Raw genomic sequence first — 26,520 nt, forward strand, 5'->3', positions numbered from 1 at the left:
GGAGGGAGGGAGGGGGGGGGTCTGTCCGAAACGTTTCGGTGGATTTTAAACTGAATCTGGGCTTGCAAGCCTGAGCTAGCACCGTTAGCTCCGAGGCTAGCTGGCTCTGCAATGTGGGAGCTGGATGTAGCGATAGCTGTGACAGGCCTTCCTGTCTTGCGAGGCTGTTGGCCCCAATATAACGTTTACACAACACAGACAAATACATAAACTGTTTAAAAATACATATAAAAACCTCTAGCGTTTGTCCCCCGAAACCCAGGCTGCTCCACAGTCCTCCAACTAGCCTGCTAACTTACTAGCTTCAAATATTAGCTGGCTAATATCTGATATTAACAGTAAAAACTAGTGAACAGAAATGTTCCCAGTGTTTCATGCAGTCACTGTCATTACTTCTGATGTTCACACTCACAGTGTCCAGCATATAGACCTGGAAATGTAAAATAAACTGAAATGAAAACAGCATTAACAACATGGCAGTGTCAGGCAGAGCTCTGACTATATGCTTCACACAAAAGTACAATTTTGAAGTAAAAAAAAACAAAAAAACCCAAACAGGCCAAACTAACATCTCCTCATAAATCAGACTTAAATAATGTTTTAGACATGATGCGTCTGTAGAAACAAGGCTGGGGATTGGTTTAAACTACTTAAGCATCAAAACAATACTTTGGTCTATACCTGACTTCAGAGCTGAAAAGACTGGTCCATTAATTGATTGATTTTGATAACCTATTAATCATTTAAGTTGCGTTTCAACCAAAATAAAATATAATGATATTGTATATATATATATAAATATTTGCAGATTTCAGCCTCTCAAAAGTGAAGATTTGCTGCTTTTCTTTGTCATCTGTCATTGTATCAGCAACATTTTATTGATGTTTCATAGATTAAGGGATTAATCAAGGTTAATAATTGGCAGATTAATCAACAATGAGAATAATCAGCTAATAGTCAGATAATCCCATGAATTTGCTTTTATCTGTTTAATCTGACCAGGTTGGTATGGACGTTTCAACCTGGACAATATTGCAGAATAAGTCTGGCGATAATGTATATTTCATCTTGTTGGCAACAAATCCCATTAAAAGACCAAATCCAACATTGAATGTCTCTTTCTAACGAGTACTGTCAGTCTGATATATCTGATTCCTCTGAGCCGTAGAGCTTCGTTGTTTCCAAACACTATTAAAAACACCTCACTGAGCCATGTTGTTGACATATTCCTTCACACAGACTTATTAAAATGTAAATACTCATTATTGGACCAAATGTGGATTAATCTGCCGCTGAAAAATGTTCTCAACAAATGTCTTTGATTCTCAAACTATTTCCTCCTAAAGCGACAGTGTTGAGAGCTGTATTTAATAATTAAACAATACATTTGTTAGTAAGAACCAGTGAGGGTGTTGCTGAGAGCGACAGACAGAGTAGTGAAGTCAGGAGGTGTTTTTGTGTCAGGGCTAACACATTGTCGGTTTCGGTCTTCTCATGGGATTTGTTTACAATAAGGGAAATATAGACTAAAGCCATGATTGTTCTTTAACAAAATGTTCTCAGTTGTTGTCAAAACACAAGCAGCCGACAGGAATGTAACCTAATGTTATGGTCTGAAACTGACTAAACAAGATTATTAATCTGATCATTCGATGCCAACTTTCTTTACCACACATTTCAGCTCGTTGTTGTTTAACATCCAGTCTTTTAACGTGTACCAACCTTAATGATCACGTTTCACAAACGCTTGTTGTTCAGGGCTTTAGCACGTTCACGCGTCTGTTGCTAGTTTGTTGTGTTTTAATTAGCGAAATATATTGAATTAATAGTTATTGTTGTTGTTTTTTTTTTTTTGGGTTACGGTTTTTAATGTCTTTATTTGACAGCAACAGTGGAGAGATGACAGGAAATGAGGGAGAGATACAACAAAAGGTTCCCAGCCGGACTCGAACCAGCGGCGGTTCGGTCAGTCGGTAGTTAGTGTCTAAGACGAGCCAACACCCTGAAAAACCTCCAAATTGAAAAGGTTGCAGCTGGCGTGTTGCAGGATTTCATTAGGAATCATGTGGTTTTCGGTAGATTAACTGGATGTTTGATAAATAGATGGGTAACGTTTCCTCTGAGGTGCTGGGTGCAGCTCGTGATGACAACAGGCCGTATGGATCTGAACATCATGTGAAAGCTGCCTCACCTCAGTCTGAGTCTGTGTCGCTGTAGCTGTCGTCAGAGATCTCCTATCATGGATTTGTCCTGCAGGAAATCCTCCAGCCTGCCCTCCGCTGACAAAAGAAACGAGTGAACTCAAGCTCAGGAGGAATCTAAATGTCGCCTCACTAACATTAATGGGGGGGGGGGGTTGTTGTGATTTGATGAGGCTGGAAAATGGAGCAAAACATGAACCTAGCAGGGTGTGGGGTTGACTCGGTCTATTAACAGGAGGAGATAAGAACAGGCCCATTTAGGTTTGTGCAGGATTGAACCAGATGACTGAACCAGCTGAGGCAGAAGAGCTCGGAGATCATAATCTCGTATATGATTTTAAACTTTTGAAGATTATTGTTCTTGTCGTTTAAAAGCCCCTGAATGGATAATTCATTAAAGAAAAAACAGGCTGCAGCTTTTTCCCCCTAAATGTTCAGCTCCTGGTCCCGTCTCCTCAGAGTCTGTTAATCCAGCAGCTGCAGCTGCACAGGGAGGCAGCAGCATTAAGGCCTGGAGGAGAAAACAGGCCCAGAAGGCCACAAGTTGGTTTTTAGGGGAAAGAAAAGGACGCAGCAGCTTTTAGCCTCATGTACTAATGAACGGGGACTGGATCCAGTCGGGCTTGGAGCCAGATGGATAACATGCATTAACACTGTGATAGAGATGTTTTGTTGAGACAGAGCTTCGGAGTGGAACCCAAAGTACAATAATATTTACTGCATTAACTATCTGCTGTAATGAAGGAAATCCTTCCACATCTGAATCCTGTGTTTTGTTATTGACTGTTGTTTTGACGTCCACAAGTCTCAGTTGATTTTGGGAGGAAGTAGGAAGCCACGGCGTTGTGGTAAAACAGTAACTCTGACATCCAGCAGACGTTACAGACGTACGCAGCAACAACATGCCGGATAAATTTAGCTTTTTTGGTCGGTGAGCTGGTCTCGGTGTCCTTGAACCAGCAGACTTTTCTGTTGACTTTTCTTCAGTTCCTCAGTGAGACGACTGCGTAGTTGCACATGCAAGAAAAACAAATCAGACATTTGTTGTTCAGTGACTGAAATCAAACAGTAAAAGATGATAATCAACACTTATTATGTCGTATGGTTTAATTAATTTCTTTCTCTGTTAATCATTTTGTCAAATAGTTCAAAAATACTCTGTAATTTACCAAAATCCAAGATGGCGTCCTCAGATTCCTTGTTTTATCCAGCCAATATTTTCATTTTATGGTCGTATATGATGAAGAAAAGCAACAAATCTTTGCAAGTGAGATATTTTTGCCTGGAAAAATCACTGAAACGATTTATTGATTATCAACATAGACGCTGATTATTTTATGTTTAGTCTCGTTGTTTCCGTTAAAGGACATACTAATGATGCTCTTCACCTACGAACACGTAAAGATCTCTTCTTTAAAATTGACAAATTATGACAACCTAACCTAAATATAGACAAAACCTCCCTGTGAACAAAAGATATTGATCATTCTGAAACTCAACCCTGACCTGGGGTGAACCCTGAAGAGAAACATTTCTCCCAGGTTTATAATTAATTTGTTGTTTTCAGACATTGAGCTGCTTCTGTTTGGAGAACACCGTCATGTCTGTATCTATTAGATTTTGTTTTTGTATCTTTTAAATATGTATTGTTTATTATTACTAATTAAATGGCACAAAGATTGAAATGCAGCGAGTCATTCTTGGTCTTGTGAAACTATTTTATAATGTAAACTGCAACATGAAGGTAATTAAAATAGTTTTCAGAGGAACCTGCTCTGTGGAAGTTATCGGAGTAAACGTCCCACGAGCTGATGAGTTTTCTGGTTAGTGAGCCATAAAATTGACTTTTTAGGATTATTTGTATTATTTCAAATAGGAAACAATAACTGGATCCTTAATATTACAGCACTTTTCAGTGGCAGAGCAAAGAACTTTAATGTGCTCAGTTTCTGGAAGAAAAGAAATTTGGATTGTTTGACAGCGACATCTGAATCAGCCGTCATCTCACACTGTAGATTCCCAGTTCTCCGGCGCTCCTCTGGTCTGTAGTGAAGGTTTGTTTACGCCGTTAGGGGCTGGACTTCCTCTCCGTGCCGACCCACAATCGGCTGCTGGAAGGAGATAAGCTTCGTTCGTGCCGTTTGATTGGCTCGTTAAGGCGCCACTTGGCCGTCGCTCACAGAAAACAGCGGATTTCTGCTGGATACTTCACTGCCGAACGATTGAGGTGAATACTTTCCAGCATTGAGGAAAGAAGACTTGAGATAATTGACTCTTTATTGCACAACACACAAGGGGAGTTATTATTCTGACACAGCTGCACATGAATGCACCACCAGGCTTTAATCAACGTACACCTTCAGCTAAATCTCCATGCAGACTCTTGAGACGAATAAATAAAAGGAAAGATGCAAAAATCTTTCTGGCATCAGAGTCCTCTGTCTCAGTTACCCAGCAGCCCCGGCGACACCAGGCGGGACTTACAGGAGTCCTGCTATAGACAGGTGAGGTGAGACAGGCACTGATTTTATATGTCAGGGTCAGATTTCACCTGCTGATACTGCGACCGCAGCAGTGGACAGGTGTATCGTTGGGAGCGGCGCATCATTTATAACAGTGAAGTCCGACCAGTGCTGGGGTTTTGAAGTCGATGTTGATTATTGATACCTGACAAGGTGATAAAATCGAATAATTATATATCGGTTGATTAGTGACATTTTACAGAGTAGAAACCAACTGGTCAGTGATCTTTAGTGGATAAACTGTGTCATGGAGACACTGTTTCTAATTGACCTTAAACCTAGTTCGTCCTGCATTTACAAAACGGCCAATTACAGCTTCACAGAACCCAAAGGGACGTTTCTGCATCTCTTCATTGGTCCGACCAACAGTCCACAAGCCAAAGATATTTTATTCCCTATCATGTATGACAAAAATAGACTTTGAATCTTCATTCAAACCTTTATTTATAAAGAGAAGGCCAGTGAGAGCAAGCTCTCTCTCAAGGAAGCTCTGAAACAAAATGTACTGTATGTAAATAATCCATGAGTGTAAAAACAATGTCGAATGGAGAAGCAACATAAAGTGTAATTTAATAAAAAAACGCAATAAAGATATAAAATATAAAGATAAAAAAATAAAATCTAAATATTTGGTATTTTTGCTTTAAAAATGGCGACGACGAAGCGATTTATCGACGTTACCCTCGGCTCGTCGTGGAGGCGTCGTCTGTGAGCTTTGCACTGGATGATTGTTCTTCTGTCTGTTTCTGATATTTCTCTGTGTCGCAAATATACGTCTCAGTCACACTGATGTGAGAAACACTTAAAAACCTGTTTACCTCCCACTGCGTTTTTTGCCTTCACCTCAGAATATTGGAAATGATGTTTCCTGTGTTTTGAAGAAAAATGCTGACGTCACCTTTTTTGATCTGTTTTTTAATTCCAGGAATTTTACACAGATCTGGAAAGTTTGGTAAAAGCCTGAATAAAGACGCTTGGTTTGAAATCAGGTTCCAGGTTCTGAAGTGCTGAATATTTTTACACATGTGCAGTACTTTTCTACTTACACTCATGTCACAAATCCTGATATTCAGTGTTTTAATTTTAACCTTCATTTACAGATGGATATTGTTATTATCCAACCGATATCATCGTATATGCTCTGACTATAATCCTTGACTAAAAAAAGAAAGAAACTGAATGTAAAATGTGACGTTACCGCAGTGACATGAGTGTATTTGTGTTATTTATAGAGAGATGCTTTTGCAGTTGAATATTTGCAAAGTTAGTGAAGAAGCTAAGATTGCCCTTTGCTAATTATCACCAGTTTTTTTTTTCATCATCTAGCTGAAATGATCAGCCCTGAAACGTGGCGTCCTGTAAATGGTCATTTCAGCTGATGCCTGTGTCTTTGGTCTTGGTCTTGTCTCCCTGATGTCACTGATGTCAGTCTGGTTTTTATCATTCAATTCAAGCCCTGGATAGATCAGAGGCCAGGCGAGATGGAGGGTACAAGCACAACTGGAGCTTTTCTCTTTCTGATGACAGTGAAGAGGAAAGGAGACATGAGTAAGCACTTCTCTGGCCCTCGTTTTCAGCACCAGCACCAGCAGCGCTGCACTGCATCACTTTCCCACCACACAGCTCTCCCTCCACACACAGGAAAAAGACCCCAGTGACACCTCTGCTGATGAGCAGGCTATTCCTGTCTCTGATGATATACTCACTGGCCCTTTAGTGCAGCAGTACAGATCCGTGCAGCCACATAAAACACTGCCTGCATGTAAATCCTCCATCCAGCTGTACAAACTGGAATCTGCTTGGGTCGGACCGGCGTGTCGCCTGATGGTGAGAATGGATGTTTGGGCCTGAAGAGGTTCCCTCACATGAGCAGATAAAACAGTGAAATCAGCAGTGAAATATGGCTTCATTCATTTTTTTGTACGTGTAATCTTCTTTCAAAGGCAGCAGGCCTGCAACTAATAATTATTTCCTTTATCAATCAATCTGATCGGACTATAAATTGTTAGAAAATAGTAAAAATGTCCAACATTTCCCTGAAGCTGATCTTTTAAATGTCTTGTTTCGTCCAACCGACCGTCCAAAAAACCCAAAGACAGTCAATTTACAAGGATATAAAATTAACAAATCCTCACATTTGAGAAGCAGTTTTGTTCAATAAATAACTTTGATAATTGATCTATCATCAGAATCATTTTTAATGATCTGTTGATGGACTAATTGATTAATCGGTTTAGAAGGAAAAGGTCTGAGAGAGTTTCCACACCTGGTTCCTCTGTATCATCACACACATCTCAGATTTAAGTTATTTGATTTGTGTCTGTTTCTCCGACCGACCAATCAGAGCTTAGGGGGTGGAATCAAGTTTAATGATTTCATCTGAACTTAAACTTTAAGCATTTTTAAATAAATATACTGTTGAATAATCGTTTCAGGTTTAGACATAGAGAGATTTTACAGTAGAAACATGAAGACGGTGTTGTTTTTATTGGGTGATACATTGACCCACACTGAACTTAACATATAATAATAATAATGATAATAATAATAATGATAATAATAATTAATAATAAACTTTATTTGTACAGCACTTTCCATACACAGGGTGCAGCTCAAAGGCCTCTTACACGTATAAAAGGGAAACGGGTGATAAAATGATCATGATCATCCAGGTAGAAGGAACACTTAACCAATATGAATGTATTCTTCAATGTGTAGATACTGTAACTAATTGTTATTTTCATTATTGATTAGTCTCCAGGTTATTTTCCTGATCAATGGATTAGTTGCTGTCAATTAAATGTCAGAAATTGGTAAAAAACAAACGCTCACTCCAGTTTCCCAGAGTTCAGGTGACACAGCAGGTCGCAGCCCAACCATGTCCAGTTCGCACTGATGTGAACAAGCACGACTGTAACGGATGGAACAAATATTAAAATAGTTTCTATTGATCGATTTGATTACTTGACCAATCAGTATCCAGGACTGAAATGACTCATTAGAAAACAACAGTGATAATCCTCAGTGTCGGTTCATGTGCAGACGTGTTCGCTGATTTAAACACTCACACATTAAACTGTACGACCAGAGTTCACACGTGATTCTCATCCTCCTCCTCGTGTCTCCTCTCAGTGCGAGTGTGGTGAGCATGGAGGACATGGACAGGCAGCCGCCCTCCTCCCCCGAGGAGAAAAAGGTAAACCGCTCTCCCTGAACTCCCCCACCCCCCCCTCCTTTCTCCTCATTTACCCGACTCTCACCCCTGGTATCGGTGACTCCCAGCGGGCCGTGCGGCTCCCTCCGATCAGCCCAGCAGACGGTGTCGGCGTTGCCGGAGCCTGGCTGGCGCCTGGTGCTGCAGAGCGATGGCACCCAAAGGACCCCAGCAGTCCGTGAGCTAACACTGCTGGGGGGCGCCATGGGAGTCGTTTTCAAAGGTTGCTGCTGTGGTCGTGGTAAATGTGTGTGAGTCCAGGGTGTCGGTCTGTTCCTCTGAGATCCAAACGAGTGTAAAGATGATCCACTGTGGAACCAAACAGGAAACTACAGGGACGTCAGGGTTTTGTTACTTCTGATTAAAAAAACAAAAACAAAACGATGTCGGTGAAAGTGAGAGAAGTTTTCCTGTGGCACTTGGTACAGACATTCATGTTCTCCAGAGGAAGACTCCTCCTGACTGCGGTGACATTTCTTTTCACAGTTAGCATTTTATTTAAAGGTCCCACTTTTTACACGTTTCACTTTTCAAGTTTAGTTTCCATAAGAAAATATTTTTGTGGTTTTAAGAACCAAAAAACCATCTCAGTGTAGTTTCACATCTCCTCTCTCAGGCTTCTCTCTGGAGCTCTAGTAACAACAGGTGTGAGCCAATCAGAGGAGAGGAGGCCCTGAGCCTCTCTCTTCTGATTGGCTGACTGTTTTCTGAGTGATCAAATAAAAATATAGCAGATTTCAGGTAAAAACACTTAGAGAAACCAAATCCTGCAAGGTTTGGATGGTGGGTCCAGGTGGGCGGGGCTTGGTGACTGCTTTGTTGTGACATCACAAAGTTCCAGAAGTCCTGACGGCTGGTTTTAAGGCTCAGTTTCTGAATACAGGCTGTGTGCATTTCTCTGTGGACTGAGGCTTTGATACTTTCACAGTATTAATATAGAAGCTAGAGCTGATCTATAATCACACTACACATGGACACAGACCTTTACACTGGAGGAGCTTTAAAAATTGAAGTAAAACATCAGTTCATGACAGTAAAACCTCAAACACTGACTGAATTTAAAGCATCTGCTGCCACATCCCACTGGACACCTTCAGAGGTCTTGTGGAGTCCCTGTCTTGGCGGGTCGGAGATGTTTTGGCGCCACTCTGAGGACCGATCCAGTATTATTCTAGGGGTGGTGATAACGTTTGGGCTCATCAGTGTAGGTTTAGTTTCCTTCTCTTGTGTTATTAATGTGTGTGTCGTCTCTCCAGTCTCCCACCCTTAGGCACTTCACTTCCTCTGATCCCTTGAGAACGTATGAAAACCGGCCAAATAATCACATGAGGCCTCTGAACAAGCTGGGACCCAAAAAGCCCAGGTACAGTATGTGCTGTTTACACAAACTCTGCTGCTGCTGCTGCTTTTCACTGCGCTGTTGTTTCACAGCTCCGACATTTCCAGCTGGTTTGGAAATAAAGTCTGTGGGTTTTTCCCACATAACAAAATTATAATAAGCAACTGAAACTTTTCAAATTAATGGTAGTATGTCATTAACTTTATTAGAAATGTTATAAATGCACAAAAAACACCACAGTAGAAGTTAAGTTTAAAGATAAATGTATTTATTGCTTTAACTTTCTTTTTTAAAAGAACACAGAATCTAAATAAAAACAGACATATGTTTATTTATTATGTTTTTATACCTGAAAATGTGCAGAGTAACTCCGCCCCTCCTTTTAGGCTCCACCAATCAGGAGTTACGTGGCCTGAGAGACAAAACTTGAGACTTAAATGGACAAATCATAATTTTTAACGATCGTTGAGCCTCATTTTCAAGTCGACAGGTTTATTTTCCATCAGGCTGAAGTGTGTTTGACTGTCGCTCTCCTCCTCCTCCTTCTGCAGCGAGGTCCCTCTCTCAGTAGCAACGTCCTCCCCCATGCCCAACAGAACCAACTATTTCATCATCAGCCCCACGCCGTCACAGGGAATCGTCTTACAAGGGCGGCACTTTCAGCACGCACAAATGCCCTCTGCAATAAGGAAACCAGTCCAAAGGTAAGACGCGGCGGGTCGACGCAGCGCCTCGGCTCCGTCCCGCTGCTTCTTGGTTTTTCATCTTGAGGGAAAGAAAGATTTGATTTTCTGTTTTCCCACTTCACACGGCTCTTCGGCTTCTTAATTCTATTTAGAGGATTATCATGCTCTAATTTCTGGAACTACATAATGAGGGGGTGTAAACAGGAAATATAATGTTGCCATGGATTCAGTTGGTTCGCTGTAGGCAAGACTGGAGCCTGGTTGGTTTTTAGCTGATACTTATTTGCATTTTGTCAAACAGGAATCATTACAAATAAAATTTAAAATGAACAGTTTGATGTACAGACAGTTATCACTGGATTACTTTTATTCTGAAGGAACTTAAAAAACGAGTTCAGGGGTTTCCATCATTTTATCTTTCTGTGGAAAATGTTCCTGTGTAAATCACAGTGAATCGTTTCTCTGGAAAAGGAAATTAATTCATGTAATTTTGAGTTTATATATCTTCAGTCGTATTGTTGGCCTTTCCGTGGAAGGTGTGGTAATAATTAATAATAATAAACTTTATTTCTATAGAACGTTTCTTACAGCAAATGCAGCACTTTACAATGAAGAAATTAGATGCAACAGAGACATAAACTTAAAACTTGTTAAAAACATTAAAGATGGAATAATACTAAAATAATAAATAATTAAAACAAGTTAAATTGGATTACACAGACTGCATGAAATCAGTAAAACATGGAGTCTAACAGCATGTAGAAGAAGAAAACTGCATGACAGTGAATTAACTTGGACCAGATGATACAAAGATGGTGTCAGATGATTCTTAAATGCAGATGAAAGAATTTAAACCTCGGTTCGTCACTTTCATCCTCTGGTAGATGAAATTCTGGTGATGTTGAGGTTTGTGTGGGGAAAAAAAAAAAAGAATTACGGCACGAGTTGATTTGATTAATGAGACACTTCCTCTCTGATTTCTACCTTCAAGCAGCCTCGACTTGAAGGAAAGGTAAGACTCTGATCCGGCTGCCGCCCTCACAGTGAACCAGTTAAGACCAGAGCTCATTTCACTCCCGCCTCGTGTCTCCAGAACCTCCTGTGTTTTCATCTCACTCGGTTCTGTTTGTGCGTCGGCAGAAATCTCTGTCGGACTCTGTGATACTTTGTGGTTGGAGTTTGGTTTCCATTTCCTTCGTTGTGTGAGGTTCAGTTTATGCATGACTGTGACAAACAGCAACCTCCCACATTATATTAGCAGCGTGTTCGTAGAACCAGGTGCTTTCTTCTACTGCAGAAACAAACCTGCGTCGTGTTTATCTGAATGTGTCTGCGGTGGCTCGACCTGACGTGTAGATGTAGAATCACCTCCCTCAGATTTGTCCCTGAAATTTCCGCCTCAGGTCAAACCTGAAGCTGCTAAAACTTTATTTATACTAAAAAGTGACGGACCGGGTTGTGTTTGTTTGTGTCGTCAAATTGATGAAGGTGATTTCTGAAGTTGCCGTGTGTTGAGCTCTCAGGGCCGCCGTACCCTTTCACATTAAAAGCTTTCAGCTGGTGTGAGCGGCGAGGCTTTTAATTTGACAGTTTGATTAAATGGGCCTTTATAAAAAATACAAGATAATAAAAGATTGAAAATTTCACAGTCACTTTTTCATGTTGTAGTCTTTGTGAATAAAGGTCTGTTTCTTCATAGATTTTATTTAATTCAAAGTTGCAGCCCAGTTGTGTTTGCTTGTTCTGAATTAAATATTTACATTATTTGCTGAAGTCAGTGATAAAAGATTAATGGACGAGCGCAGTGTTTTTGGTTTTGGTTTTTTCTCCTCACACTGCTGCAGGGTTGGTTGTGTGACGTCTCCTCTGTGTAAAAGTTCAGGATCCAATCTAGAAGAACGTCTCGAACCTTTTCCTCTCAGGTCGTGTTCACACTGACTGCAGGTCCACATCGTCTGCTCCGGCCTCGGCCGGGCTGCAGATGATTATAACTCTCGATTATTAAAGATTCTTTTTAAAGGTTTATCGTCGGATGGACGAAGAACAAGTTGCTCTTTACAAAGTTATGTACATTTAACCGTGAGTGAAACGAAGAGGCGGCAGCGAGGCGCCGTGTGTCATTCAGCAGTTTGGACCTTCAGCTCCTCGCTCTCCTCTGGCTGGTCGTCACCTGGCCTCAGCTCCGAAGTGAACAGATGCTCTGCTCTTTTTTTTCATGCTGTGCTGAAACACAGGAACTGGAGCTCAGTGTCACCTTGTGTCCGTCTCGTGGTCTTTGGCTCAGATACATGTCGAGTTTGTTTAAATCAGAAACCCACTTTGCTGCTTCTCATGACAAAAGATGACGACAGTTTGACTTTGATTGCTTGAATATCTTGTTCCCCCTTCGAGGTTTAGATCCACAACCACCAGTTTTTGATTCATCTCTTGATTATTACAGATTCTTTCAAAGGTTTATTGTCAGATGGACGGAGAACAAGTTGTTCTTTACAAAGAATGTTCTTGTTTCTCGTCGTCTTTGATCACCATGCGTAGAAACGTCATTCACATTCATCTCTTGATTATTGGTTGAATAGTTCTGACTGTAAAACATCAGAAAACTGTGAAAAAATACAGGATCAATGCACCAAACCATGAACTCACCGTTCCCAGGAGATGCCCAGTCAGGGAGCTTCGCTGCGTCTTGACTGTCAGCTGCTTAATAAAGGCATAACATGACAAAAAGAAATGTAATTTCCCAGAGGCAAAGGAGACTCGACTAACCATAATCATAACAAATGCAGAAAATCACAAACATGCTCAGGAGAGAGAAGCTGGAAACAATCGATATTTTAATCAGAATTGTAGATTAATTTTCTATTGATTGGCTAATCTATAAATTGATTAAATTGTTAACATCACACAGCAGCCAGCTGAGCAGAGTGAAAGAAGCCGGTGTGTTTTAGATCGGGGGGGAAGGCTGCATCTGTCGGACATTATCAACATCCATTTTTCCAGCTACATGTTCAGACCTTCAGGGTTCCCACAGTCCTGAAACCTCTTTGAAAGTTTGACTTGATTGTAACTTTGAATCTTGACAAGAAAAAAACGTTTTATAGCAACAAACTGTGAAACGTCCTGGATGAGCAGCAGCTCCACTGACCACCGCTCGTCTCTCCTCCTGCAGAAGCGACTTCTCCACCACACAGCAGGCTGTAGAAGTGGACAGCATCGTCCTCACCTGTCCAGAGATCCCAGGTACTGCCCACCAGTCACCTCTCTCTCTCACACACACACACACACACACACACACACACACACACACACACACACACAGTCCCTATCAAACAGTTTGAACTGTTCTGAAGAGAGGAGGATGGCAGTGATCGCAGGAAGATGGCTGGTGTTGTGTTTCAGTGTGTACACCATGTTCCTCCTGCTGGATCGTGTGTGTGTGTGTGTGTGTGTGTGTGTGTGTGTGTGTGTGTGTGTGCGCAGCATCTGTGAGAGAAGTGTGTGTCTGTGTGATGAGCTCTGATCGGTATTTGTGGAAAGTGTGTGTGTGTGTGTGTGTGTGTGTGAGCAGGTTGTGTATGTGATGATGAGTGTGACAGCCAGCAGTGTCTGCAGGGCTGCAGATCTGGGCTGAACCTCCTCCCTGCTCCTGCCAGAGGGGGGAGGAGGGGAGGAGGGGAGGAGATCTCAGGCCTCCCACATTAATCCTCAAAGCTCCTGGCTGAGGGAGCAGAGCTTATGAAACACTCGCCCGGCTAATAAAGGATCTGTAACTGAAACAACTCCCTGAATATCAGGATCAGGAATAGAAGGATCAGGCTGCAAAAAATCAGGCTGTTCACTTTCTGTGTTTCTGTTTTTATTCCAGAGATAAAACATGTGAGTAACAAAAGGCCAGAGAGAGAGAGGGAGAGAGAGAGAGAGAGAGAGAGGGAGAGAGAGCTGTTAGTGAGATAATGTCTGCAGTCATATAGTTTGAGGAGAGGCTGTGCATTAAGGTTAATGCTTCTCGTCAGACGGTTCAATAGCTTCAGGAAAAACCTCCAAAACCAAAACTGTGGATCCAACATTCGCACCCGCTTCATTCTGTGATTGTCCAGCTGTGCAGAGGGATCGTTTGTTCGTTACACATCTGTCTCTCTAAACTCACGGCCCTGACTGTTTTTTTTTCAGAAGACGGGACCCTGAACATCAAGCGCCGCGTCCAGCAGAAGAGGAAGCCGTTGGAGGGCTGCTGTAGTTTCCCCTCGCAGGTCAAAGCAGCAGAGGTGAGAGAATCCCCGCTCACACAGCAGCAGCGGCCGCACAGAGGTTAGGACTTCATTACCCAGAAACCCCGCCATGTCATCAGGCTGAACTCTCACACTAGTCCTGACTGTCGACTCCTCCGTCTGAGAATCAAACTTTCCCTTTTTGTCTTGACTAGCTCCGACTTGACACGTTCTGGTTGCCACGACGATAGTTTGTAACTGCAGCCAGGCAACGCCACGTTTTCTTTTCCCAGAAGCAAATCTACAACATCTGACTCAGTGGAATTTGAACAAATGTTATTGTTTTACAGGACGAACCATCTCGTTTTCAAGAAAGCTGAGAGTCGGTGCATTTCACCGGCCGCGTGGTCGCGTGCACAGAAAACAAACAATAAACAACAACAACAAAACATTCATGACATTTATTCACAATTCATGATTTCAAAGAAGGAAAAAAAGTTAGTTTCAAACAATCCAGTAGAATATGAAGTAATAATATGTGATGTATTCCAGTGGAGAAGGATGAATCACACAGAGCTGATCAGCACCATGATAAACACAGTGAGGTATGAAGCTGTAAAAGTGCAGCTTCAAATAAAGTGAGTATGAGCCAATTAATTAACCTGCTGCTGTTTAAACGCAGCAAATTAAGAGTCATAAATCGTTAGCGCTGCACAATAAGTCGACCGTGACAAAGGATTAATAAATGGTTCATGATCAGGTTATTCATTCAGGTGTTAACACTTTATAAATCATAAATTAACAAGTTTATAACACATTTTTCATACATTGATCCAGGCTCACTATTTGGCGAGATCAAGTTGATGCTGACTACTCTTACCACCATTTATAACTGGTACAAGGAGCTTTATAGTAACTCGTTAATAACTGATGATGCGTTTTACACTTTACATTAAGACAATTATGATGAAACAAACTGAACGAAGATGATGACGCTGGTTCATTGTTAGTAACTGAACAAACGTGATGAAGCAGCAGCTACAAACTCTGGATGATGGAGGAAACAGAGAAACGTGGGCTCACTATTTTTACATATTGTGTTATAACAGCTTATAAATGATTTATAAAGTGTTAACAAGCTAATTAATAAACTTGTTATAAACCATTCATAAATCCTTATTGTGGTGGCAATAAATCTACATGAAGTATTTAAACAATTACAGCTCAAAGAAGGAACCCTCAGGTATTATGATATACAATTAGAATAGAGACCAAATGATCCGTCCACATTTCCATCCCTAAACATCGCTCCAGACTCGTTCTGTCTCCATCGTCCTCCATCGTCCTTCTACCGCCGTTAAATAAATGTAAATAATCAAACACAGTCTCCCTGTGTGTCCTGAGCGGGAAAATCACAGAGCGTCCTTTGTCTCTGAAAGTGAAGCGGCAGCAGATTTAATGCTTCCTTTTTTAAAACTGTGTTATTGATTATTAACAGAATTCAGTAGAAATGAAAAATAACCATGTGTTGGCACAAATGATGAGGATAGAAGCAGAAAATGATTGATCACCTCTTTTAGCTCATCCTGTTGTTTTTATGCCACAGTTTCTGTTTCGTTCATCAGTCGAACACCAGCGTCTTCCTGTGTTTTCAGAGTTAGCAACACTTAGCATGTAGCCAGATGTAGCCAGATGTTTTTCTCAGGAGGTGGTGGAGACCAAAAACAGAGCTGAAAGAGAGAATATCAGGCCGCATCACGTGGACACAGACACAAATACAAAAGAAAACAACCAGTGTTTTTCTCCGGCAGCCCCTCCGGCCGACCATGTATCAGTCAGTGTGTGTGAAGTGCAACAAGCCGAGCGAGGACAGCAGCAAGTGTCAGAGCTGTGGGAACGGCGCGGCGCTGCTGCCGTGTCAGCAGGCCACGCTGTCGTCCCCGACCCCCCGACCCCCCATCAGATCCCAGCCCTCCCCCGGACCAAACAGCCTGCAGAGGAGCTTCTCCACGACCATGAGGGCGCCCCGCGGGGAGACTCTGCCCATACGCATCACCACCAGCAGAGGAACCCTGCTGCCCCTCAACAACGGCAGGGCGCCTCTGTTAGCCGGGACGTCGAGCTGCTGCGGAGCCAGGAACCCCCCCAAAGGGAAGAGGGCGGCGGCCCAGCAGCACGAGCTCAACGACCCCAGTGAGTAAAGACTGAGGAAGGAAATCCTCTATTACTTTTTTATCTTGTTCTCAGGAAAGTTTGAAAACGTCTTAAACTTGGTAACGAGTGAAGTCGACCTCACTGAAACATTGATGCTGATTGGCCGTAAACGATGACACAACAACACTGTCATCAATCTGCATCAGCATCAAATACAGTGATAAACAACCTGTTCTATCTATTAATGCTCCAAAAATACAGTTTTTAAATCTGGATCTGCAGCAACACGAGTAAATAGTTCTTTAACCCAGCAGGATAACATTTCATCAAGTTTAAAAACATTTAGAAAATCATTTTCATATGTTTTTTGAGATTTTGGTGAGAATTTAAACATAAATTTAGTTCAACAGGAAAACTCCACAGGGCACGTCTTTAAATATGTGAATCTACATTCAGGCAGAGCCGCGTATAAATCTGTATGAAGCTCTAAGTATCTACAAAATCACAACAACAACAACCACCTGCCATGACACATTAGACATGAGGCAGTGAGTGAAAACACTCGATGCTGACAGATCTCTGGTGTCTGTCTGGTGTTTGGCTCCAGGTTCTGACGACTGGTGGAGATGAATCAGAGTTCAGTTCAGTTCAGTTCAGTTCAGCTCTGGACTGTTTTCAGCCGTCCGACTCTGAGGGCTGCAGCCAGGCTTCAGGAGCCAGACTGAAGAATATGAGGGTTATTCATGATTTAAAAATGTCATTTAATGGCTCAAAAAGTAAAGAAATTGAAACGGAGACAGGAAGACGCGGCGCAGATCTGATCCAGTATTTGAGTAAAGACACACTTTTCTTTCCTGTGACATTTGAGTCGTATTTCTCCTCGGTATCTAAAGTGCGCAGGGTGACGCGGTGTTGAGCGCCTGTGTTCGGCTAAATGAAAACAGTCATCACTGTGGAAGGCGTGTCGTCGACCCCGAGAGTCTGTGAGCTGCTACAGCGAGCAGAGGCTGAGCTGGGAGGATGTTGTGACAGCCTGTCAGTTCCTCATCAGACACGCCGCCGTCCGTCTCAAGGCTTTTCATTTGGTCTCGACTCTCAGTCCGTTTTCAAGGACTAATGGCAGAAGCAGAAATTATTCCACCAATACAAGTAAATTACCTCCAGTGGATGAATACGATGTTGTTTTCCCAGAAGCTTCATCAGTCTAAAGCAGAAGAAATTGAATTTAAGTGAAAGAACAAAAGACACAAAAATCAGATTATTTCTGAACGTAAAGCTGCAGCTGCTGTTTAACGTTCCTCATGCAGGTCAGGTTTGTGTTTGTGGCAGGAATCTGAATCCTCCACACGCAGGTTCGTATAATGAGCGAGGACTCGGTTCTTTTATCAGCTCAACCTGATGAATGGAAACGTTTTAAAATGAATCACTGCTGCAGGAAGAGTAAAATAATATGTACAACATTCAAGACGAGTTGCATTATAACCTCGATGCATTGACTCAATAGTTATTTACTAGAAGACTAACAAATATGTGCGATATAAGGAAGTTATACTGAGGGGAAAATCAATTTTAGATGGTTTTATTTTTTGATTTAGTTTTTTTGGTGAACTAGTGTAAACACCTTTTTAAAAAACATCAAAGTATTTTATCAAATAATAATAAATATGATTTTGATCATTGATTTTACAACTTTGTTCACAATCGTCTGAAGGTTCGTTTTGTCCACTCTGTTAATTACATTTTTTTCATCTGTATCTGAAGCTCAAAGGCTTTTTGATATGTGAACTTAAAGCTGTGTATTAGTTTATTCAGGTAATTAATTGTAAATTTTATTTTGAATCTGCATCAAACTACAAACGGTGACGGGGACTTGGTTTGTTGAGCTGGTTAATAAAGCTTTTTGTACGGTGGCCCAGAGGGCTCAGCGCACTGCAACTTAAACACATTCAGAAAAACATCTTCTTCAGTTTGACAACAACAGATGTGTTTCCAGCTGTTTCCAAGTTGCAGTGCTGTTGAGCTTCAGGGCCACCGTACCTTCGCTCAGCGTTTCTGTTCACAACAAGTCTGTGAATAATCCGTTGAATAATGTCTTAGAAATTTGTAAACACATGAGAGAACCAGCAGAACCTCATCAGAACCCGTCTCAGTTCAAACCGCTGTTGACCTCTGTTGACCTCTGTTCCCTCCGCAGTCGTCCTGTCCAGCGACGACGAGGACGAGGCCGACAACGCCAGCACAGGAAGCGTCAACAGGCTGGACAGCGTTTCCCCTCGACCCGCGGACTCCGCCCACTCCTCGCCGGCGCCCTCCGGAGGCAGAGTGGAGGCGGCGGTGAAGAGCGCCGGAGATCAGGATCCGGAGATGAACACCGAGTTCTTCGAGGACGTCAACATGAAGATCACGATACCGCGGAGAGCTCGGATGAAGGATCAGGTGGGAGTCAGCTGACCCTCCTCCACCTCAAAAGTCCAGTTCGCTTCAGAAGTAAAAACTCAGTCTGAGGCGTTTCCCTCTAATCAAAGACGTATTTAATCATGTGAAGCTGAATATATTTGATTCAGAGCGTCCTCAGTGTTGATGCGCTCCCCGGGAACAGAAACTCTGACTCACTCATCCATCACCACTGAGCCACTTTCTGTGTTTCCTCATGAATAAACTAGATTTGATTGTGGAGCGAAGCGAAACAAACGATGTGAGAAGGATCCACGTACCCGTCCCTCAAGTCACATATTCTCCCTTTTTTTCTTTAATTTTATTTTGTAGTTTGGAAATCAGCCCCCCGAGCAGTTTTCACCGAGGACAAAGAAACCCAAATTCATGTCCAGCAAGTGTGACAGCATCATCCTGGAGTGTCGGAGCGTAAGAGTAGGAACTCTACGCAGGATGGTGACGAAGCCCGTCGTCGTGAGTATTTCATTACTCTTATTTTGAAAATACGGCCACCAGACTCAATAACACAAAGACCTGAAGGTTATGGATCTGGAACTGGATCGTTTATATGATTTATGCATCATAAATCCTCTTCGCAAACTGTCACCACGTCTCAAATAATACCTGCATCTTAATGGTTGATTTGGTAAATTCAACATATTGTTTATATTTACCACTAATATGCAACAGAAAAGAAATAAGACAAAGTGACAGCCAGTTCATGACCCAGACTCACTGCTCTGCTGCTGTTTTTTTTTTTACACTTTCACAATTAAAGCCTTGCAGGGAAGTGGAGGGATTACGTTATCTGAGCTGCCAGAGGGCTTTTAATGTGAAACTGATGAAGTGCTGAGTTTTTATCATCTGTAAACAGCAGCGAAAGCGCATTAACCCGACAAACAAGACCGTTGTTTAATATACAATCAACAAATCTAATACTTCTAAACAAATATATTGAACAAACAAGTTTGTTTCTAATAATAATTAGAAATCCAAGCCCTGAATTGATCTTAACGTGGGGCAAATAAAAGCCTCATCCATCGAGTGTGGGGTATTAGAGAAAATGACCAACCAAAATCTTTAGATCCTGAAAACAGATTTAAGTCCAGAAAAAAAACAAGAGTTTGGCAGAAAAAAAAATAAAGGAAATAATAAATAAAAAATAAATGCTTGTTTTGTTCTTTCTCTCCTCAGTTTTCCATCGACCACATCCAGCTGGAAACTGAAGGTACGAACCGGCAGTAATGAACTCGGTAAATAAAGCTCAGTGTGCCGAGCTGCTGGATCAGACATCAGCGGAGTGTGATGGCAACGCTGTCGCTGCCGCCGCCGCCGCCGCCGTCTGCTGTTTGAGAAAGATGCAGCTGTGCAGTTTCCTGTTCGTGCTGGTCAGCAGAGATTAGTCGTGTACACACTCTGTGTGTAGAGAAGCTGCACAAACACTGAAATACCAGCAAGAAAAATAAGAGACGCTGCAGCATGTGACTCATTTTCAACCAAACTGATTCATCTTTCGACTTTTGTCACTATTACTACAAAATAAAATCACGTATTTGGTGTCATAACCTTTTACAAAAATGCATGGCATCTGTTGAATTAGAATAATTGGGCAGTGATGATGCATCCTCATGTCAACATACTGGCACTTCAAATGGTAGAATCACGTTATAGAAGTGTCTGTTAGACTTTTATTTTGCTTTATACTGTATTTTTTTAAATCTTTTTTGTCATTTATTTTGAAAAATGGCCCAAAACAAAACATATAAAGATTAGTTTATCTCGTATTTTTCCTACGTTAAAAGCCGCCGCCCTCCTCTGTGTGTTTTGAAAAGCATGGCTGACTCAGACCTGCTGTGTGTTCGCCGTCAGGTCCGGAGCGCGACACCATAGAGAAGGTGTGTCTGCAGGCGTCGGAGCTGATCAGCTGCGAGTGGTGCAGCGTCCGAAAGCTTCCCGTGTTGTTCTTCCAGACGACTCCGGAGGAGTGCACCCGCCTGCGCACGCAGCTCAACATGACGGAGGAGAAGGGCGGGCAGTGGTACGACTGCGCCGGGGACCGTGAGTACACAACACCTGCACGCCGTCACACAGACGAGGACCTTAGCGGATCAAACGGAACGAGTCTAAGTTAAACTCTGCGTCTCTTCCTCTGCGCCGTCAGAGTCGGACGAGAAGTACATCGTTCTGATCTTCGAGAACGGGCTGGCGATGAAGGAGCAGATGATCCTGGAGGACATCCTGGGCGAGATCGGCAGGACCAACAACCTCAGCAACTTCCCGGCCAAGCTGCCCTTCGAAGAGGCCAACATCCGCCTGGTCAACTACAACAAGGCCACCAAGCAGAAGCAGGAGAAGGTGGGTGAGCGCCGGGTGGAGACGCTGGTCTGAGCTCCAGGTGACGTCCTCAGAAAGAGAGAATCCGCAGTTAATTTCAGTTATATTTAAGCTTTAAAACAGAGACAACTATTAACACAACTCAGACTAATAATCTTAAAATATATAAATTCTACAAGGTGTAAAAATGTCTTTGGGTCACAGCAGCAGCCTCCAGCCCTGTTGTGACTTTTTCCCCCTGAGTTGAGTCTGTAAGGTAACCTCACTGCTTCCTGTTGCACTGTGCAGCGCTGCAGAGTACAGACTGTGATATTTTTAGGTATTAATTTAGAAATTGTTGTTTTTTGTGACCTTGAAATGTGTCAGGTGGAGGTGTTTGGTTAGAGGGGAGGGGAGGGGCCTGAGGAGACGAGCTTCAGGGAAATAGAACCCACACACCATAGTTACAGGGAGGTTTACTATGGAGACAGAGGCTGGAGTCGTTCTGAATTGGATTGTTTTCATGTGAAAATGAAGGTTCAGATTTTTCCTGCATCGTTTTAATTTTTGACCAAATTTGTGGGAAATTTTTTGAGGGGAGAATAAAAACAGATCGATCCTGTTTGATTTACTTCACAAGTCGTCGTCACTGCTCGCTCTCTTGCAGACGAAGCCAATACAAACTCCTCCCAAAATCTCCCAGGTGTCCCCGGTCAGCAAGGTCACTCAGGTCACGCAGGTCGCCCCGGTGACGCCCGTCGCGATGCCCGTACGCACACGGATGGCCACCCGCCAGCAGACCAGCACGTTCTTTGAAGAAGAAGACGAGGACATGACCGACCTCCAGCCCACCTTCTCCGGACCAATCATCAAGTGAGTGACTCGTCGTCGTTTGATGGATTTTTATTAACCTGAGAAGTGGGAGATTATTTTTCACAGGTGAAGGAGAATATGAAACTCGTTAGAAACTAGTTGATGAGACTCTTTCTAACTCTTGTTGTTGTTTGTCTTCCAGACTGATGGTGTATCCTCCTCCTCCAGCCAAAGGTGGCATATCAGTCACTAATGAAGACCTCCACTGCCTTAATGATGGAGAATTCCTGAACGACGTTATCATAGACTTTTATTTAAAGTAAGTATTTTCCTCTCACACACACACACACAGTAAAAGACAAATATCTGTGTGTTATTCTTTGGGGAAACGTCAAGTTTTCATTCTGTCGTTTCTCAGATATTTAGTTTTAGAGAAATTGAAAAAAGAAGATGCACAAAGAATCCACGTGTTCAGCTCCTTCTTCTACAAGAGGCTGAACCAGCGAGAGCGGAGAAACGTTCCGGACACGACGAACCTGCCGTGAGTGCGGCCGCGGCGGCGCAGGATGTTTTTACAGTCGGGTCACGTTCAGATGTGTCACTGCTGAATGTCTTTTGGTTTCCCAGAATCCAGAAGAGGAAGCACAACAGGGTAAAGACGTGGACTCGGCATGTGGACCTGTTCCAGAAGGACTTCATCTTTGTTCCCATCAACGAGTCGTGAGTTCCCCCAGAGCGCGACTGCCGTCCTCCATTTTTAAATAAAGGCTCATAACTAAACGTTAACTGTTGTTTTGTCAGAGCTCACTGGTACCTGGCCGTCATCTGCTTCCCGGGCCTGGAGGGTCCGGTGTACGAGCACAACCCGCTCTACCAAGGCCGGTTTCCAGCCTCCCACTCGGCCGCCGACCCCACATCGGAGGAGAACATCCCGGACCACTGCCGCCCTCTGTCCCCGGACAAAGACGGGCTGGACAGCTCCTCGGAGCAGCCGTCCCCCGGCGTCCCCGAGGTGTCTGGAGACGGGCAGCCGGACGGCGACCTCGCCAAGGAGAACTCCGCCTTCACAGACGGCGGACAGGAGCCTTCCGGTCCTCCCGCCACGTCCCGCAACGGCCAGGCCGACACAGAGCAACAATACACCAGTGAGTCGCCGTCTGACGCTGCCGCAGGTTGTAGTGCTGCACCTGACGGACGTGTCCACAGCATTTCAGATCAATATTATCTGCCTGATCAGATCTGATCTTTGTCTGACGGTTCCTGACTTCAATTAAATCTATTTTAATTTGAAGGAGCAGTGTGTGGGATCTGGTGACATCTAGTGGTCATATTGTCTTACTGACATTTATTTATTTATTTACCCTTTTATTTATTCAGGTGATTCCCATTGAGACAGGAATCTCATTTTCGAGAGGGACCTGCATGTACATAAAAAACAATTCATAAACAGATGCAGGCAAAACAGCACAATTTAAATAACAAAGAAGAAGAACACTGATCATTTTTTCTCTGTATTTCCAGGCGAGTTGCACAGAATCAGTGTTTGTTACAGCTCAAGAAAAGGAGACGACGACACCTTCACCTTCTCTGACGACCAAAGCTCCTGTCAGGTGCCTCAACTGTTTGTTTTTTTTATCTGCCCTTCATCACGAAGCTTTTAAATGAAAAGATTAAAAAGCTAAACACGATTTGACTGGTGTGTGTGTGTGTGTGTGTGTGTGTGTGTCCAGGACGAGTGCAGCGAGGACGGGACTCTGGCTGAAGACACTCTCACCTCTGACACGTCTGTTCTGGCGTCCAAACCAAGCCTCTGCAGACAGTGAGTGGATGCACCTCTGGCTCTGCACCTGCAGGAGGCGCTGCTGCTCCCTTTATGTAGAGTTGTTGCAGTTAGCAGCATGAGTGTACTCACCTCAGCAGGTTGATTTACCAGACTCTGGGAAAAGCTGTTTGTATTTACTTTTGTACTCTTTCAGGAAGCTCAGATTAATATTTCCTGACCTGAAATATTGCAGTTGAATGTGGAAGTTTTCTTTTTAGTTGATGCAGAAACTTTTCCCAAATTTAACATATTGACAAGTTTAAAGCTTGTGTCAGTCTTCCTCAGTCTTTGGTTTTACACTTTAATAACTGGAACATTTCCTGAGAGTGAACTCTTGTGTCTCCTCAGGCCTTGTATTCTCATCATGGACTCCCTGCGCGGCCCGGCCCGGTCCACTGTGGTGAAGACTCTGAGAGAGTGAGTTCCTGCTGCCGCACCTGCACAGACCAGCTGACACATCATGAGGGTGTGACGGTGTGAGACTGAGGGCCAGGGCGCACTACGACACTTTCAAAACAGGCTTGCAGCGTCCAATGAGAGCGCATGTGAAACTGGAGGCGGGACGAGGCAGCACACAAGAGTTATAATACTGATGTAATAGGAGACATGAAAGGAGCTTCTCTGGGACTGAATAGGAGATGGAGTTACATAATAAGATGCATCAAAGACACAAAGTAAACACAAGCAGAGAGAGCTGGTGCAGCAGGCGGAGGGGAGGTGGTGTGTCGGTGCAGCACCGAGGAAAAGACAGTTTAAAAATATCCTGAGAGTTCAGCTGCAGCCTGCAGTTACTTCATGTTCCTGTTCTCAACCACATCATGTAAATCCATCCTGTCAACAGAACAGCTGGTCTCAGATCAGCTGTGTAGCTCGTGCGCCCTCATGTCCTCATCATCATAATAATAATAATAATAATAATAATAATAATAATAATAATAATAGTTTAGTTAGTTTGGTTTTTAGATCATTGAAGTGAAGTTTATCTTTTGGAGTATCAGGAGAAAAGCAACTCTGCCTGAAACGGTGTGCGTTTGTTTTAGGTACCTGGAGGTGGAGTGGGAGGTGCGTAAAGGGACTCAGAGGAGTTTTGGGAAGGACGTGATGAAGGGCTCCAGCCCACGTGTGCCTCAGCAGGACAACTTCAGCGACTGTGGAGTTTACATCCTGCAGTATGTGGAGAGCTTCTTCGAGGTGAGATTTTATCAGCACCACAGGTTTCTTCCTTTTCTTACACTTATTCCCTCAGTGCAGAACTTTTTCAGTCTTGTCGTTCTTCTCAGGAACTTAAAATAATCATTCCCTCCCACATAAAGTCATTTTAAATTTGATGAACCATTAAAACTGTCGGGAAGACTAAAGACAAACTTCTCTTCACGCATGACGCAGAAGACGACGGACAAACTGTTAAATATCAAATAAACACGCCGTAATGAAAAAATGATCTTAAATAATTAAGAAAAAAAAATGTCTAAATTAACCAATAAATTGTGACATAATTTAATAAATAACTAAAATCAACCTTTTATGTCATTATACAAATATTTATTTAATTTAAAAAAAATCAGTTTTAATTCCAGTGTCACCTTTGAAATAACATTCACAATGTCTTGATTTTTTTATTTTTCTTATTTTAAGGACGAGGTGTTTGTGTATTTTTTCTCATTAAAGACGAAACAGAAATCTGGTTAATTATGTTTAAAATAGTAGTTTGGACAAACAGGAGGAACTAGAGCATTCGTCGGGGACTATTTTCAGTGGCGGAATAATCCATATTGGTGCTCTAGTGATAACAGGTGCTTGTAGATCAATTCATTGAGTCTTTCCATGGGATTCGTCGACAGTAAGAAAAATCTGGACCATTTCCAGACTGATCCTTTAACATTGACCCTTCTGGAGTTCCATACCTTCCTGGTTTCATGAAGAAATGACCCGTTTTCTTTTATCTCTCCGTGCAGAATCCGATTCCCAGTTTTCATCTGCCGGTGAACCTGTCCGAGTGGTTTCCTCAGCAACGGATGAAGACGAAGCGCGAGGAGATCAAGGATCTGATCCTGAAGATTCAGGCTCAACAAGAACTGGACAAGGAGGAGCCCGACCAGGTCGAGGCTCCGCCCGGCTCACCTGAGGAGCCGGAGATCGAAGAGACTTCTGGGTCGACGGGCCTGCCGCCAAACCTACCCATCAGCCCCTGAAACGACCCCACCCCCCTCCTCCTCCTCCTCCTCCTCCTCCTCCTCGCCCCCAAGCGGGTAGAAGGAGGGGGGGGCTGAACCTGATGTACGCTGCTGGTTTCACTTCGACATGTCTGAAACGGTCCTAAACTCCCTCCATTAACCACACACATCAAACACACCTTTAAATTTGTATTGAATAAAACATGATCTGTAAATATGCTGGAGTTTTTCCGCTGCCTTTGTAATTTACTGTTTTCTGACTCATTCATGACAGTGACCCGTTAAGTTATGTTTTCATAGATGTTCTTCGTTCCTGGAGAATCTGTGCAGAAGATACTGTTTGGCTCTTGCATCGTTATTTTTTATGTTTTCAGGCTGTGTAGAGGAAGACAGAAATAACCCCGAACATAGAGACAGTTGCTGTTATTTGTAAGTTAACGATCCACGGTCTGGAAAAGAAAAACGCGTTTTTCAGAGAGTTGATTTGCGGCTCATGAGTCACATACGTAGTTCAGTGCTTGTTGTGTCTCTTCGATGTGGAGTGGATGAAATTTTTCAGCATTAAAAACAACCTTAGATGCAAGAGCACTTCTGTTGCCTTAGCTTTTTATTCATGTTGTGAAACTCATGGATACAGCTGAGAG

At 42.8% G+C, this 26,520-nt stretch overlaps 1 protein-coding gene across 4 annotated transcripts in view; it reads left to right on the forward strand.

Annotated features, from left to right (window-relative positions):
• Nucleotides 1–26,464, forward strand: part of senp6a (SUMO specific peptidase 6a) — a 26,948-nt gene extending 484 nt beyond the window's left edge. The window contains exons 2-23 of one of the 4 annotated variants that reach the window (XM_023394328.2): nt 6,178–6,271; nt 7,856–7,919; nt 9,194–9,300; nt 9,828–9,980; nt 13,129–13,199; nt 14,130–14,224; nt 15,979–16,360; nt 18,516–18,757; nt 19,088–19,228; nt 19,949–19,982; nt 20,624–20,812; nt 20,916–21,109; nt 21,735–21,940; nt 22,083–22,199; nt 22,299–22,421; nt 22,508–22,600; nt 22,682–23,025; nt 23,402–23,490; nt 23,611–23,699; nt 24,051–24,119; nt 24,743–24,893; nt 25,658–26,464. In XM_023394328.2, the coding sequence (XP_023250096.1) occupies nt 6,178–6,271; nt 7,856–7,919; nt 9,194–9,300; nt 9,828–9,980; nt 13,129–13,199; nt 14,130–14,224; nt 15,979–16,360; nt 18,516–18,757; nt 19,088–19,228; nt 19,949–19,982; nt 20,624–20,812; nt 20,916–21,109; nt 21,735–21,940; nt 22,083–22,199; nt 22,299–22,421; nt 22,508–22,600; nt 22,682–23,025; nt 23,402–23,490; nt 23,611–23,699; nt 24,051–24,119; nt 24,743–24,893; nt 25,658–25,894 (3,284 nt within the window). In that variant the 3' untranslated portion in view covers nt 25,895–26,464. The remainder of the gene's footprint in view (nt 1–6,177; nt 6,272–7,855; nt 7,920–9,193; nt 9,301–9,827; nt 9,981–13,128; nt 13,200–14,129; nt 14,225–15,978; nt 16,361–18,515; nt 18,758–19,087; nt 19,229–19,948; nt 19,983–20,623; nt 20,813–20,915; nt 21,110–21,734; nt 21,941–22,082; nt 22,200–22,298; nt 22,422–22,507; nt 22,601–22,681; nt 23,026–23,401; nt 23,491–23,610; nt 23,700–24,050; nt 24,120–24,742; nt 24,894–25,657) is intronic. The other 3 variants (XM_087170401.1, XM_087170400.1, XM_087170402.1) reach the window with 3 other exon arrangements.
• Nucleotides 26,465–26,520: the final 56 nt, after the last annotated feature.

The sequence above is a fragment of the Seriola lalandi genome, unplaced genomic scaffold (genome assembly GCF_002814215.2).
Source record: "Seriola lalandi dorsalis isolate HSWRI2012SDOR001 ecotype SW California unplaced genomic scaffold, Sedor1 jcf7180002054947, whole genome shotgun sequence".
Taxonomy (NCBI): Eukaryota; Metazoa; Chordata; class Actinopteri; order Carangiformes; family Carangidae; genus Seriola; species Seriola lalandi.